Source organism: Zonotrichia albicollis, chromosome 14 (genome assembly GCF_047830755.1).
Source record: "Zonotrichia albicollis isolate bZonAlb1 chromosome 14, bZonAlb1.hap1, whole genome shotgun sequence".
Lineage (NCBI taxonomy): Eukaryota > Metazoa > Chordata > Aves > Passeriformes > Passerellidae > Zonotrichia > Zonotrichia albicollis.
The window spans coordinates 15,698,174-15,714,874 of record NC_133832.1 but is presented as its reverse complement, the minus strand read 5'-3'; the positions used below and the strand labels follow the sequence as shown (position 1 = coordinate 15,714,874).

At 47.7% G+C, this 16,701-nt stretch overlaps 1 protein-coding gene across 2 annotated transcripts; it reads left to right on the top strand.

Moving 5' to 3' along the window:
• The first annotated feature begins 8,651 nt into the window (after positions 1-8,651).
• CYSLTR1 (cysteinyl leukotriene receptor 1) lies at positions 8,652-14,214 on the top strand. Of its 2 annotated transcripts, XM_074551614.1 has the most exons (3): positions 8,659-8,753; positions 10,097-10,202; positions 11,061-14,214. In XM_074551614.1, the coding sequence occupies exon 3, from the start codon at positions 11,105-11,107 to the stop codon at positions 12,143-12,145; it is 1,041 nt and encodes a 346-aa protein (XP_074407715.1). In that variant the 5' UTR covers positions 8,659-8,753; positions 10,097-10,202; positions 11,061-11,104; the 3' UTR covers positions 12,146-14,214. The 2 variants fall into 2 exon arrangements, with proteins under 2 accessions (XP_074407716.1, XP_074407715.1); XM_074551615.1 differs by lacking the exon at positions 10,097-10,202 and having other exon boundaries at positions 8,652-8,753.
• Positions 14,215-16,701: the final 2,487 nt, after the last annotated feature.

Genomic DNA, 16,701 nt, shown 5'->3' with positions numbered 1-16,701 from the left:
AAAATGGGAATAAAATCTCTCAGAAATTATATCAGGGAGCTCAAAGAAAGTTGGGAAAAGACCCAAATCCACCAGTGGCACTGACTGGAGTGAGCTGCACCTCTCTAACTCACAAAATGATGGCTCAGAAGCAGCACAAGGAAGGGTTTCAGGGGATTTTTGGCAATAGGTGATGAACATCAGGCTGTACCAGGTGGTAATTACAGGAATCCTTCATCTCCCTGCTTCTCAGCACTTGGAAATCCACTGGAAAGGGTTAAAAAGCAATTCATTCCAACAGAATCATGTACCAGTTTTGCAAAATCTCCACTGATATCAGAGTTATTTTTCATCCTCCCTATGAGAGTTTACTTTGCCAGCAGTATTTTTGTGTTTTGTGGGATGTCCAGATGGATGGAAACAGCCAAGTCCTCTTTGGCCTTGAAATTGCCCAAACTCATCCTCAATATGGCTAATTTAATATATTTATATAGAAATACTTGAGTTATTAATATGAAGTTATGCATTTAATTGCTGGTTTAAACTGGAGATCAACACTCATGAATCACTTTCGGAATGTTGATCCCAGTCCTGACTGTCCCCAGCAGGGATTGACAAGGGACACCAGCCTGGGCTGGGATTGTCCCCAGGCTCCACCACCTCCTGGAGCACCATTGAGACATCACTGATCACAAGGCAGGTGATCTTTGTGTGAAATAATCTTTTAATTTTTTTTTAGGAAGAAATCTTTCCTGCTGGCTGCCTTGGCTGCTCCCCTGTCCTTTCCCAGCCAAGGTAAATATTCAATTTAAAAACCAATTCCTGGCATTTTATGGGCCTGGGCTGCACAGAGCAGCTGAATCATGGCAGAAAAAGACTAAAAACCTTCTCCAGTGAGCATTAAAAGAACCTGAAAGAGCCATTCTCAGCACATGAGATAGGAGCAGGTAGTTATATAATTGAGGGATGATTCAGAGCCCAGGGGAAGCATCTTTGGGCTGATCAGGAGCTGATAGCTGGCCTGGCCTGAGAGCACATGTCAATCCAAGCAGAAATCCAAGCAGAAAGGATGGGAGGTTTTGGAGCAAACAATGGGAGCAAAAGCTGCTCAGAGTGGTGGTATAGGGTGGTACAGACCACACAACTGCTCACCCTGATGGAAAATGTGAATTATTTTCAGGCAGATCTAAGAGCGACATTCAGGAAATGAGAGGTTGTAATGATTAAAACCAAAACTTCGATTTCATAAAGATTTCTGGTGATATCTGCTGCAATCTGCTGTAGAAGCACAGCTGCAGGAGGGCTGGAGATGGGCACTGGTGGTGTAGGAACATCTTTTCACAAATTCTTGGTGCGTGGGGTGTCCTTATCTGCCCTCAACTCTGCACAAAGGGTCGTCACTTATCAGGGGCTTTCTCTTTGCATTTTTCCTTTCAAGTCAACAAGAAACCAAAGAAAAAAGCCCTCAAGATGAGAACCTGAGTGCTCAAAGAACAGGAAGTTTCTGACACTCTTTCCTGTGGTGTTTTTAACCAAATATTTTGCATATCTGGTGCCCCAGATCCCTCAGTCTGGAGGGTTCAGTTCTTGTTGTCTCCAGTTCTTGTGCTGCAATTGCAAACCCTGCTCTTGAGTAAGGGAGGGTTCCTCAAAGATTCCTCTGGGAATCCTCAAGGATTCCTCTAGGAATGAGGAATTCCTTGAAGAGGAACCAGCGCTGTTTCCACTGTGTGCTCCAATTTATTCTGCTCCACAGTTGAATTTTTGGTTGGCCTTGGCCACCCTGATGTTTCCTTGGCTGAAGAACCCAGGTGTGTCCAACCCCAGGTTCCATCTTGCCTTCTCCTCTCTCCAGCAGCTCGATTAGGCTTTTCATGTGTTTCTTTGGCTGGTTTTTAATTCTGTCCCTCCAAGGTCTTACCTCTCTCCCCATTCATGCAGGGCCCATGTGATCTCTGACTGATTCCTTTGGGAATTAAAAGCCCAGGACTGAGCTCCAAGGCTGCTCCAAGTGGTCTCAGTTTGGATGTGGGGCTTTCCCTGTCACTCACTAACAGAATCATCCTCCTGGTACAGATCATCTTACCTCCCAAATATAGCCCGGAAATCCAGGAATATTATCCTAAAAAGAAGTAAAATGGAACTGGGGCACATGGTGCTTGGCAGTGCTGGGTCATTGTTGGATAAATGATCTTCAGGGTCTTTTCCAACCTAAATCATTCCATGATTCCAGTTCTCCTGGTGGTTAATGTGTAGCAGCTGAAAAATGAGGTTTCTCCTGGGAAGCTGATCTTGGCCTTGTGTTCCTCATGTCTTCCCAGGGCAAAACTGTGAGTGAGAACAGAGAGCACAGGTGCAAATAAAATAAAATGGGAATAATTAAAAAGTTAATGCCATGGCAAAGTGTGTTTGACCATCAAAGATTAATTATGGAGGTTTAATTGACCTGGCTTTTCTTCTTAATAGCTTTTAAGGAAAATCTGACTTCCACATGACTGTAACTCCACAATTAAAATGGAGCTGTTCTAATGCAAGGCAGGTTTTGCATCCTGATGGATTTTTTCTGAGAAAAGCGTCTGGCAGGGGCTGCAGCTTTATTCCAACATGAGATGCTGAAAAAGATCTCTGGGATTCTGTGGAAATTACTGAATGTGTGCTGTGTCCCAGATAATTCTCCAATCATCCTCAAATCCTGAGCATGGCTTCAACATCGCAAGATACACTCAATAAATCCAGGCTCCAACTGTCACCCATGACAGCTGAACTCGGGGATCTTTGAACTCTTTTCCAACCTTGGTTATTTTATTATTCATTTGTTCACATGAATTTGCCTCTCTGTTTAGAAATGAACAAATTTCCAAGAGCTACGAGCCCTAAAAATAATATTGATGCCAAAAATCCACTTACTTTCATGATGTTTATTCCAATCTCTTTCCCAAAAGAGAATGCCAATTTGCACAGGCTATTTCTGGCTTTTCAGTTTACTTTCCAAAAGATTAGAGCAAAATTTATTCATGAGGAATTTTTGCCTTTGTGCTGTTGAGTTTTCTGGGAAGTTTGTTTTCTCATCTTCCAGCAACAAAGAAGTCTGGTGGATTTTGGTCAAAAAATGATCATCAGAGAGTTAAAATGTTAGTTTTGTGGGTGAGAAAGGCTCCCAGTAGCCCAAATTGAGAGGGTTAAAGTCACTGGTGGCTTGCAAGGACCCTCACACCCAGTTCCACCTGAGGGTCAATAATGCACCTTTTGGTTTGCCCCATTCTGGGAAAAAAATGTTAGGATGAAAAGATAACTTGGAGAGATTTGGATATAATACATATTTCCCATCGGTTCTTCAAAACCAGGACAATTCACAGAATTTCCCAGCTCCTCATAAATGAACCATGAGGGATGGGGAAATGTTCTCAGGCTGTCTTTCCCTGACAATGTTTCATCTGAAAGGGACGCTGCACATTCCCTGAGTGTTTTCTCTGTGATGGGACTTGTGAAATAGCAGAGGCAGAGCTCAAACCCAGCCCTATCTGCCCCATCTGCTGCAGCCCTCATGTTCCACATACAAAACAGGAAGGGGAAGCAGCAATTGGCTCTATCAGAACAGCATCTCCAGCCAGAGTGGCTCTTTGTTCTCACAGGTTGAAACATTGGAACTGTGAAAAAAAAACCCAACGAAGGAAATGCAGCTTTTCAAGTCAGCAGTTCAAAGGCTTTTGATGATGATGGCTTTAACTTTTTTCTGAGGTGGTTGATGCCCTCAGGCACTTGGGATGACTTTCCTGGCACTTGGAGGTGTTCAGTGCCTGGCAGAGCCCATCCCATAATGACTCTGGAAATGTACAAGTTCAAGCCTTCTCTTTCATAAAACCACATGCAGAGTGTGATTGCACATGGGCCAGGTCCTGCTGAGTCCTTCACCCACCAAACCACAACAGAAGGGTGGCTCAGGGTCCTTCTCTGGAGGTTTGGCCTCATGAATCATCCTTTGATTGAAGCATCTTTCCAGAAGTTCTCTTTGTCAGAAGAACCTGAAATGTCTGTCCTCTGTCCCAAAGGTCCCTCCAAACCCAGTGTGGATCATTTTAGGGAGGAGTGGAAGTGCAGCACCAGGAGCTGTGGCACTGGGGACAGCCCTGTCCCTGTCCCCACCCCATGGCAGCTCCACTTCCCAGAAAAGGCCACATAAGATCTCCCTGTTGGGTATTTGACAGGAAATCCTGTCAGCAAAACAGAAACAATCAGTTATCCCTGGCTGATGCCTTTGATCCTTCCTAGATTTGCCATCCATCTCCATTCCCACCTCTTTTTTTGGGGAGAGATCAGCATCATTCTCCAAATGTTTGGGATAACAAGGGCTGAATGCAATAACAATGTACTCAGTCCTGGCAGTAATTAATTTTATTCATCTCAGCAGAGCAAGTGCTTTATCCCAAAAAATGCTGACTGGAGATCATGTCCAACTATGTCCCCATGTTCCCTCAGTCTTCTTTCCTCAGGAGCCACTCAAAAAATTGTATTTGCAGTAGGATTTGATGGGCTGAGTGATAAGGGCTGAAGTTTCCTTCACAGGAGGTTCCACAGCTCTAGTTTCCCACAAAAAACAGGGAATAGGGATCTTTGTTGGCTTCATGGCTTGGGATGGAGCAGTTCTCACAGCTGCCAGTGCAGGTCACTCATGAATATCAATCCCTAAAAACCAAGGGGAGGTGGGGGCAGTGTTGGAAGTGTGACAACAACCCAGATTCCCTCTGTTGGAGCTGGGTGCTGATAACACCAAAGGTTTGACCCCTGGATAAGCCATTCCCTTAAAAGTTGGACTTGATGGTCCTTGTGGGTCCCGTACAGCTCAGAATATTCTGTGGTTCTTTGAATTCCCTGTGTTGAATCCAGGGAATAAACAGACCCAAGTTCAGGTGAGAATAAGGGATGATCCCCTGGAGAAGCAGCTCCCACTGAGGGAAAGGTGCTGATACAGCAAAGGGGTTCCCCACCCTTGGCAAGCAGTAGAAATGACTTCTCCAAACAAGGGGAAGCTGAGGAGGAGGGAGCTGAAGCCATCCCCCAGCAGCTGCTGACAGCACTGTTCCTCCTGTGGTTTTGTGTCACCCGAACAGCGACTCAGCCAGCCCGGGGCTGACCCTGCTCGGGGACAGCCCTGACCCAGCACTTCCCTGACCCAGCACTTCCCAGGGCACAACCCACCTCTTTCAGAATGACTGTGGCCTTCCAGCCCTCAGGGCACAGAATTTATCGCATTGAAAGGCTCTCCATCTCCACTCACACTGGGGGGACACCTCCAAACCTCCCCTTCCCTCTGCCTTCCCACCCCTGTGCAGTGGAAGCTCATCCCCGTTCCAGTGCACTCCCCCACCAAGAGCTTTCCATCCTCCTTCCCTCACTTTTTCCCCCCTTCTGCTTTCCTCCTGTGCTTTATTCACTTCCAGGAGGGACATTCCTGGGATGGTGACTGAAGCCATGCACATTCCAGGTGTGGTTGGCTGAGTCGAGCTGATCAGGGCAGGCACAGCATTCCCAGGTCTCCATGCCTGATTTCAGGCATCACCAAAATCCCACTTTTCTGGAGAAATCCTGCAGCTGACACTGCCCCTGGGAGTTCCCTGCCAGTGTCACACAGGCCAGCCCACTCCAAATATCCTGGGGCAAGTCTGAAGCTGGGACACCATCCTTTTCTCATGAGATTCCAAGAGAAAGGAATTGTTTTGGGAAGTCACGGGAGAGGAAAGAGAATGCAACATTGTTAAGATGTTTATTTCCTCACCAAACCCCACCTTTCTGCTCTCCCCATCTTAAACAGTCAGAGTGGAAGAAGTTGCCAATGCTAGAGGGGTTTTTCATTCTCTCTGGGAAGTACTTTGGCTTTTAGGAAGTTGTCTGGAAGTCCTGCAGTAAAGAGATAAGCAGTGTGCTGGATCAGTGGCATTCAGGACACTTGAGGAAGGGCTCAAGTTCTTGAAATCTGGTGCCATTGGAAACTTCCTGGCAGGAGTTGCAGGAATTTGGGATCCAGGGGGAGAAGGCCATGGAGGATCAATCAGTGCTAAGTGACAACCCTAAAGCATGGTCAGGCTTCTCCCAGATTTGGATGGTCCTGTCTCTGTGATATTTCATGAAAAATCCCTTTGCCAGAATTTTTCTCCTGAGAAGCTGAGAAGCCTAAGAAATGAAATGTAAACAAATAATTATCTGATTGCTTTGAATGTGCTTTGGAGATTGTTTACCAACAGGTGCATCTTTGCTTGGTTCCATGTGAACTTAATGCAATCCCAGTCCAGCTGTGTTGGGACTCTGGTCAGTCATGAGTATTTATTATCATTCCTTTCCAGCCTTCTGGTGTTTCCTTTCTCTTTCCTTAGTATAGTTTTAGTATATAATTTTCTTTTAATATAATGTCATAATATAATATATCAGCCTTCTAAGAACTTGGAGTCAATTCTGATCTCTCACCTTGTCCCAGGACCCACAACAACACCTCAACAATTAGTAACCACATGGTCCCAGACAGATTTCCAAAGCCTCATTTGTGTCTTTATTCCTTATCCCATTGTCCTCTGGAAAGGGAATCAGAGTTACAACCTCAGCATCAAATTCCTCTTATCAGACCTGATGGGGATGGCTTTGTTGGGCTCTTCTTCACCCTCATGCCTCTGGGAATTCATCCAAAACTCCTTTTAGGAGTCCTCCCCTCCCCTTGCTCTCCTCTGGATCTCCTCATATATTGATATATCAGGGAGGTAATGCAGTCCTGCCTCCCCAAATTCTACATATCATCTTTGCCACATCATGTCAGAGCTGCAGTCTGAGCTCCTCCTGGATTCAGCATGGAAACCCTTCCCACCAAAACTCTGGCTGCAATCCCAGCACATCTGGAGCAGCAGCAGCCTCCTCGATCCCACACCAACCTCAGTCTGACTTTGCAACTAGAAATCTTCCTGTTCTTGAGAGTGAAAGCCAGAAAAGAAAAAGGAACAGAAAAAAAATATAAAGAAAAGGAAAAGAAAAAGAGAAGGAATAACTGAGTGGCAAAAAGCAGAAGGAATGGCCAGAAATGGTAGCCAAAAAGCAGAAGAATGACTGAATAACAGCACAATGTCCACCATAATTAGAACAAACTCCAGAGGCAGCTCCCAGCACAGGAGATTGCAGGCAGTGCAAGGAATTGTTCAGTCTTGGAGGCTCTTTGACCTCCATCCTTGAAAGTTTTCAAAATCAGGTGGGACAAGCCCTGAGAATTCTGGTCTGGATCAATTGGAGTTGCACCAGAGAGCTCCTGAGGTCCCCTCCAGCCTGAATTATCCCATGATCCTGCCACTTGACTGTTCCCATTATGCTGCCAAGCAGCTCTTGGGAGCTGGACAGGCTTCCTGGGCATGGGTGGGTGAGGAAGGGTGGGAAGCTCTTGGGAAGGGCACAGGGAAAAGGTGCATTTCCTTCCCACACACCTGCATTGTTCATGGAGAGTGAGGTCAAAGAGAAACTGCCATGTCCACAGCACTGTGGCTTTGGAAACCCCAAAAGCAGCCATGAAAATGGAGCTGGGGCAGGAAAAACAGCTGGGAATTCTCCTACACAACAGGAGCACAGTGGGAGAGCTGTGCTGGGGGGGCTTCACAGAAATGTGGGGTCACTGCTGCCAGCCCCTGGAACAGCTGGACAGGCTGAGCCTGGGGACACCAGCACGAGGTGGGAACCAGGGATGCCCATAAGGACAGGGAGATGTCCATGAGGACAGTGACCCAGTGGTGAGTTCAACAGGGCTGGCTTTAATCATGGAATGGTTTGGGTGGGAAGGGACCTTAAAGCCCATCCAGTGCCACCCTGCGATGGGCAGGGACACCTTCCACTGGAGCAGGTTGCTCCAAGCCCTGTCCAACCCAGCCCTGGACACTTGCAGATGCTCCAGTGCTGCTTGGAGCTGCTCCCACCATGGATAAAGGTTTCTTCCCCCAAAGGATTCCCCACTGCCCTGGAGAAGCCAAGAGCTGCTGGGTCCCCCTACCCAGCCCCCTGTGACCATCCACATTCCAGTCAAACCTGGGAATGGGAGAATAGAAGAATTCCTTAACTCCTTAGCAAAAGGTGGGAACAGCACATTATACATCCTGAAGAGAAAGCCAATATAATAAATTGAAAATTCAAAGCGGGACAGCCCACACTTAAAATATTCCAAATTGAGAGAAGTAATACTTCAAAGTAATACTTCATTTGATATAGCCATGGAGTTTGTTTGCTTTTGTTTGGGTGATATATTTTTTATTTTTTATTTGGGCTTTTTTGGTTGTTTTTTTTTTTATTTTTATTTTTCTCAACAAAGCCACAGTTGTTTAAAAACAGATAGACAAATATAGAATATTTTGTGACGCTGGAAGAACAGAGATCCGTGAGAATTCGTGAGAATTCTGTTTTCCCTTTGATGACACCAACATCAAAAAGTCTCCTAAAAGCCTTTTCTAAACAAGGTCATTAACACTCATGTCAGAGGTGAGCTCCCTGCCAGTTACAAGCAGGAGTAAAATACTCACAGAACAAACACAGGGAGGGAAGCCCGGCAGCTCCCACCGGACCGGGAGGCGTGGGCACGCCTAGAAGCTCCCAAGCGCGATTTCCTCGGAAGGTGGGAAAATCCCGGAAAAGCTGAAGGTTTCGGGGTCCCGGCGGGGCCGGGGCGGGGCCGGGGGCGGGATCGGGGGCGCGCCCGCTTTAAGGGCGGCGGGAGCGCGCCTGGGACAGATCCGCGCCCGCTCGGACCCCGCAGCGCTCCGGTAAGGGCTACACCGGGGTGAGGGTCCCGGTGAGGGGTGGGGGCTTCGCCTCGGTGCCCCCCGCTTGTGCCGTGTCCGCTTGGAACCGCTGGATCCCCGGCGCCGCTAATGAGCTGCGGCGTTAATTGATGATCGCTCCGTTCCCGTCCCGTGTCCCCGCTCCGTCCCCTCGCAAAGGGGATATGGGGCTTGCGAGGGGAGTTTGGTGTTTTGGGCATTCCCGTCCCGTTCCAAACGGGGAGTGCAGAGCCCGGAGCGATCCTCGGGATGGGGATGCTTCGTGTTTGTGCTTGGAACGAGCGGCAGCAGCGGCTTTGTGCTTTTGGGGTGCGTAATTAAATTGAGTGTAATCTACTGGGGGCCAGAGATGCTCCGAGAGCAGGAGCCCCTCTGCTGTGGAGCCGGGCTGGGAGAGCTGGGGGTGCTCACCTGGAGAAGAGAAGGATCCAAGAAAACCTCAGAGCCCCTTCCAGAGTCTAAAGGGGCTCCAGGAGTGCTGGAGAGGGACTGGGAAGAAGGGATGGAGGGACAGGATACAGGGAAGCCAGAGGGTGGATGGGATTTTGGGAGGAAATTCTTTCCTGTGAGAAGCTGGCACAGGGTGCCCAGAGAAGCTGTGGCTGCCCCATCCCTGGAAGTGTCCAAGGGACCTGGGATAGTGGAAGGTGTCCCTGCCCATGGCAGGGATGGAATGGGATGACCTTTAATGCCCTTTCCAACACAAACCAGTCTGTGATTCTATGACAAGCTATAAATTTATCTGTGCTGCATCAGACTGGGAGAATAGCAGTAGTTCAGGGGTTTGCTCCCTTTGGGAACCCTTTCTCATCCACTGTGGTTCCCTTTCACCCAGTGAGCTTAATTCACCAGCACACAAATAAATGGCTCAGTGAACCATGACTGTACAAATAAAAAAGTGGCAGAAGCGGTGTTTATCTTCAATTCATGATGCAAATATAAAGCCTCAGCTGGGAAATGCTCTTTTGTGGGATTCTTGTTGATTTTTACAGATGCATTTCTGGGTGTGATGTTCTCTCACACTTAAACAGTTGGATTGTGAACATCAGTTCCCTTTTGGTTGCAAAACTCAAATTATGTTTAGAAATACAATATAAAACAAGTCTTGTTTGTCTTTTGGATAAATACCTCGAGTAGTTGTTTAAATTGTGGGCTGGTTAATTGCTGGAGTTAAGGCTATAATGTAATAAAAGCATAAAAGATCCTTGGCATGTGGACTGGTGGCTTTGTTCAGGATTTCTCATGAACATCAGTCCCTCTACCCTCGGGCGGTGACAGTCCCCTCACTGACACCTGCTCAGCTTTTGCTCATTTGTGCATTGCAGATAATCAAAGGACTCTTTTAAAAGAGTACAAACACCAAAATAGCTGAAATTTAACTGGCACCTGGAAGCCTTGAGGATCCCAGAGCAGTTCTGAATTCTGACTTCGGTAAGTCTGGGGGGCAGACAGAGAATCCAATACTGCCAGGTTATTTGTATGGGTGAAAATACATTTATCAGCAATTTAGAGCATATTCATGGTACAGTTGTGGGTTCTCATGGCTGATCTTGACCCAGCTTCCGCTTTTGTTGTTGTTGTGGTGTCCTGTTATTTCAGCTGGCTCTTGTCCTGCAGCTTTTCATGGTCTCAGACTGCAAGGGAGGTTCTGCACCTGAACCATTAGAAACAGAAAATCAATCAAAAAGAAAAAAAAAAAGGAGAACCAGGGCTGAACAACTATTAGGGTTCAGGACCACTCCTCTTATTTTAAATTCCATAGTGCTGTTGTCACCTTCTTTATCCCTCTCTGCTGTTTTGCTGAGTAGCTGCCTCAGTGTGTGAGGAGTTAAGAGATTTTTTTGATAATTTAATGTCCTGATGTCTTGGCCTCAAGTTGCACCAGGGGAGGTTAAGATTGGATGTTAGGAAAAATTCCTTCACCAAAAGGCTTGTCAAACCCTGAAACAGGCTGCCCAGGGAGGTGCTGGAACCATCGTATGTCCCAAAATGTATGGATTAGTGGAGATCATGTGATGGTGCTTGATGGTTGGACTTGATGGTCTCAAGGGTCTTTTCCAGCATTAAGGATTCCATGGTCTTCTGATGTGACTCTATGACTCTGCCACATTTTGTCACTCATAACCAGTTGTTGGTACCTGGTGAGAAAAGGTGGATGTAGCAGGGATGGGTCAGATTCACACGCCTTCTCAGCTCTCTTGTGAGACAGACTACAGATTTTTCTTCTTATTTCATCATGGATATTTATTTTCCTGTCCTGCTTTACCTCACCTGCATTTTCCCCCACAGGCCTGACACCATTCCCAGGGAGCTGGTTCCTCAGCCAGGGCACCATGACAGCGCTGTCCCCCAACCTGTCGTGCCACAACCCCTCCATCGACGACTTCCGCAACAGCGTCTACTCCACGCTCTACTCCATGATCAGCATCATGGGCTTCGTGGGCAACGGCGTGGTGCTGTACGTGCTGATCCGCACGTACCGGCAGAAAACGGCCTTCCAGATCTACATGCTCAACCTGGCCCTGTCCGACTTCCTGTGTGTGCTCACGCTGCCCCTGCGCGTCATCTACTACGTGCACAAGGGCCACTGGTTCTTCAGCGACTTCCTGTGCCGCCTCTCGTCCTACGCGCTCTACGTCAACCTCTACTGCAGCATCTTCTTCATGACGGCCATGAGCTTCTTCCGCTGCATCGCCATCGTCTTCCCGGTCCGCAACATCAGCCTGGTGTCGGAGAAGAAGGCCAAGTTTCTGTGTGTTGGCATCTGGGTGTTCGTCACGCTGACGAGCGCGCCCTTCCTGCGGAACGGCACCTACCAGCACGGCAACAAGACCAAGTGCTTCGAACCGCCCGAGAACTCCCAGAAGACAAACATGGTGGTGATCCTGGATTTCATCGCCCTCTTTGTGGGCTTCATCTTGCCCTTCGTCATCATCACCATCTGCTACACCATGATCATCCGCACCCTGCTGCGCAACTCGCTGCGGAAGAACGAGGCCAACCGCCGCAAGGCCGTGTGGATGATCGTCATCGTCACGGCCACCTTCCTGGTGAGCTTCACGCCGTACCACGTGCTGCGCACGGTGCACCTGCACGCGCTGCGCCTGCGCGGCCCCGGCTGCGCCGACACCGTGTTCCTGCAGAAAGCCGTCATTGTCACACTGCCCCTGGCAGCCGCCAACTGCTGCTTCGACCCCCTCCTCTACTTCTTCTCCGGGGGAAACTTCCGGCAGAGACTCACCACGCTGAGGAAGGCGTCCTCCTCCAGCTTGTCGCAAGCCTTCAGGAAAAAGATCTCCGTGAAGGAAAAGGAGGAGGAACCCTTTGGAGAAAACCAGAGGGAGAATGGAAAGGCAGCTGTGGCTCCTTTGTAAGGAGGTTAAACTTTCCCCTCAGAGCTCTGGTGGGGGATGGAGATCTCCGAACTCTTCCAGAAGATGGGATGGAGGCTTTCAGGCCTTTGTTGCAGTTAAATAACTGTGGACAGTCCCTGGTTTGTGGTACTTGGTGGCAGAGCCGCTGCTGGGGCTGGGCAGCCCCTGGGACCCCCAGAGCCATGTGGGACAGAGCAGCCACCCCCAGCAAGCTGTGGAGCTGCTGCTGAACTCCCAAACCCCCTCCAAGGCTGTATTTGGGCATTTGCTTCATTTCACAACTTTCCGAGAGCGTTAATACCCTGAGCCAGCGGGAAATGTACACAAAGCTGGCGGCACGTGGGGAGCTCCTGATGAAACAGTGAGGGCAGAGTTTTCACTGGAACTTCAAACAGCTGCCAAGTTATTTACACAGTGAGGCCAGGATAATTCCTGCCCTGCTCCCAGCTGCCTCTGGATTTTGGTTTTTATGATCATTATGTGTGTTTTAGGCTCCCAGAGCTGTGCCTGGGCTGCAAATCGGGACGGGCCTCTCTCTCACCCACACCGAGCAGCTCAAGAGGCTTTGGTGGGCAGCAGATTTGCCAGTGTTTTCCCAGTTTCTAGAAAAATCCATGGGATCAGTTGTAGAATTGCAGTATCCTACTGTGCAGGATAACTTAGGAATAAGAGGGAAACTTATTTCAGTGGGACTGGTCCTGAAGTGATGGCTGCAGGATTCAGAAAATCACTCCAGTTTTTGGGGAAGTTTTAGTTAAAAGTGGAGTTTGGCATGCTTGGAGTCAGAATAGCCTTTCTCAACTATTGGCCAAGGGTGTTAAATTAATAATAAATTTTAAAAAAGCTCTCCAGGATGTTTGATTCTGTTCCAGAGTGTTCACCTCACCCACACATGGCAGCAAAGAGGCAACACAAGGCCCTTGGAAAGACTTTTAGGAAGAGCTGAAGCTCTTCTTTTAGGAAGAGCTTCAAAATCTGAGTCGGGATGAGATGAGATGCTGAAAAAACATTGGGCTGTTTTTCTACTGTAAAGAAAAACTTTAAACTCTTGGATGGAGGGAAACATTCCTGTACTTTTCCAGGGGATCTGCAGGAAGGTACCTCCAGCTCTGCTGGAGCAAAGCCTGGCCGGAAATGTGAGACACATCCCGACAGAAAGAGAAATTCTTGTAGGATTAAACCTCACTGTTCATTTATCAGCTCCTTCTCCAACTGAAAGTGTGTTTGGATATGGTATTTATGAAATTATTCAATGTTATCTTCATAAAGAAAACAGTTTTAGTAGTAAAGAATAACAGTGAGCAAGAGGAGTTTGGCTTGGACAGGCATCTGCTGGAGAAATTATCTATACAGATACTTGGAGAGTGAATTCTCTCTTGGCACCACAGCCATTGCTCAGCAAAGGGCACTTAAAAAACCAAATTCACCTGCAGGACAAATGATGGATGTGAATTTCCAAGGAGATCTGAAATTCCTTTGTTAAATATGAAGGATAAAGCATAAATATGAAGGCTGAAAGCTGCTGCTGTAGAGCAGAGTTAGAGACCCCCCAGGAGGGCAAAGCCAAGAGTTCAAAGCCAGAACTGCAAATTGTTCAGGGAAAAAATTTGAATGAATTGGCTAAAACTCATTTTTAAGGGTCAGCACTGAATATTCTACTTGTGTCCCCAGGCTTTAAAGGTATTGTAAAACTGTAAAAAAATCCTCATGGATTTTTATTTGGAATATGCAGAAATAACATGCCCCTTCCGGAAGTTTAAAATATTGAATATTGTACAGTAAAGCTAAGTGTGTGTATATATATATATGTATATATTGCAGAGCATTTTTATTGTACCAGACATATTTCTTAACCTTTTGCCTTTTTTATTTGAATGAGACAATGTTAATGGTAAAGGAAATGGCAGCTTTTTTTAAATTTTCTTTTTTTGTGCAATAGGAATGCCTGTTTTAAAAAACGTTACTGAAAACTAAACTAAAACATTGCAAGTGAAATTTTAATTACTGTTTTCTGTGGCTTGTTTGAAAGTCTCTGTTACAGATTCTTCTTCCCTACAATAAAACTTTATTTGCACACAGCACCAGAGTGTAATATTTGATTAATAATAATGGTGTAATAACCACTTAGAGCAGCACAGATGTTGCTGAGATGTTGGGGGAGTTATTTTGCTCAGCCAAACTGGATTTTGCTGTAGCCCAACTTCCCTGGAGCTGCTGTTGGGGGTTCTGTTGGAGCCAAAACACTTATGAGGATCTTGTGGTGGTGGAGCAGCCCAACAAAAAGCAGCTGGAAATTGGATAAGTTGGGATTTACAGACAGAAAATGCTTGGAAGACACCTAGAGGGGCAGGTATGCTCTTGGTGAGGGGATTTTGGTGTGTTCTGTGTGGTCACACATCACAAATGCATGGAAAAATCTGCTGGGAATGTTTTCTCCTTGGAGTTCCCCAAAGCAGGGTCTGCAGGGGGTGTTCGGCTTTGCCACCAGCTCCGGGTGACAATGTCCCCGCGTGTGCCCTGGGGACACAGCAAAGTGCCCCCCGGGCAGCAAACCCCGGGCAGGTTTTGCTCAGGAGCAGGAGCCTGCAGAGAAAGCTGTGCAGGAAACAGGGATTGTTACCGGGATGGGGCAGGTTAGGAGTTGGGGTGTTTTAGGGGCTGTACAACGTGACAGGAGCTGGGAGTTGGGGACCAAGCGTCACCCTGGTGCGGTGACGGGGACGCAGAGAAAACGAAAGTGAGAGGGTTGGGTGTTTGCTTGAAACGGGGCTGTTTTCTGCTGCAGTTTCTGGTCCGATGGTGTCCCCTAGTGCTGAGCCCTTCCCGCAGCCTGTGCCTGCCGAGGTTTCCTCTTCTCATTTAGTCCAGCCCCAGTTCCTCTCCTGTCATTGTCCTGTTTCCTCTGGTGCTGACCCCTTCGTTCCTCCCCTCCCACCCCTGCCTATGTTTTATTTCATCACAATCTTTGGGGCTTCCCTCTCTGCCTTCCTTTTGGTTTTCCCTATTTTTCAGGATGGATGCTCCAGCTGGGAAGGACCCAGCCACAGGATAACCCAGTACCCTCCTCCTGCCTTGGGCTCCAACTACACCCCAACTTTGCCTAAAAACCACTGATTTTCCATAGGTTAACTTCCAGTATGGACCTGCAGAGCTTCCACTGGGAGCTGGTGGTGAGTACAGCCCTTGGGCATCACATCCTGGTGCCAGTGTGGCCTGGGTGTCTCTGGGAGGGTTATTTCTGACCAAACATTAAGCTGAGGGTGAAAAGCTCTGCAAGAAACTGGTTATCCATGTGGGAATGGAATGGTCCTGCCTGTCTCCCACCAAAGGAAAGGAGGCTGCCATACAGGGAAAATCAGTAACTGCACATGGGACATGCTCACCCTAATTCTGTAAACTGCTTTCCCATAAAACTCCTGCAGCATGTGAGAAGCCAGCAGCCCTTCAGTTTAATGAGCAATAAAGTCCAAGCACTGGCAATAAAGAGAGATTTCCTCTCATTCCTGCTCTGAGCATGCCTCCTGCTCCTCCCCGTCCCTGAGCATGAATTTTGGGGCTGGAGGGGCTCAATCCATTCCCACTGCCTGGATTCCCCAGGGATCTGTGCACTGAGAAGCTTTGGATCCCATATGCAGGAGTTAATACTCAAACTGAACCTTAAATTAGCATTTTTACCCAATTTCCACTGTGGTCTGACATTAGGAGAGGAACTTCTCCCATATGGCAGGAGGGAGAACACCAGGCTCTTTATCCTTCTCCTACACAGGGCAATTCACCTGATTACCAGGGAAAAAAACTCAGGAGCAAAAATGAAGGAAAGCCCATCAGACTTTGAAATACCATCAGCACCCAAATCTCTTAGAAACATTCCTGAAAGCAATAAAATATTTTAGAAACATTCCTGAAAGCAAACCTGAGGGATGAAAAGCCCAGCCTGATGCTTGGGGTTACAAATCCCTCTTGGGATCAGCAAGGTTGGGAACTCAACCCTGCTTCTCCCAAACTCTTAATTCCAGCCCTGAGAGGGGCTGCATGTGCAGACAACTCTGTGGAATATTTGCAGGCTTCACTGGAGGGGGAAATGTGCCTGTTTTGTTCTTGTCAGTGTGGTTTCTTATGCTTCAGAGGAAAGCACTGCCCTGGGAGCAAAGCAAGGGCCCTTTGTTAGGTCAGTAAATACATTCCTGGTGGATCTTCACCAGGTTGGGAGGGACAGAAGGAACAAGGCAGCAAAACCCCATATTTTTGATCATTAATAAAAATTCCAAGTGCAGGACCACTGCTGCAGGTCTCTGCAAACAGAATTTGGTTTGCGTTTGGCCTCTTAAAATCCCTTTATTTGTGAGGAGCATGACTCCCTGGTGATCTCCTTGAGTTTCATTTCAGCAAGGTGAGGTCACTTGGGTTGTTCAGCCTGGAGAGGAGAGGACACGGGGGAGAGTCCTCAGGAGCTGCAGCTCCAATTTCTGCTCCTTGTGACAGGGACAGGACCCAGGGAATGGCTGGAGCTGTGTCAGGGGAGGGTCAGGCTGGATTTTAGGAAAAGGCTCTTCCCC

Bases quoted from the DNA above. Each gene is read 5' to 3' on its own strand.
- CYSLTR1 (XM_074551615.1), top strand. From the start codon at position 11,105: ATGACAGCGCTGTCCCCCAACCTGTCGTGCCACAACCCCTCCATCGAC.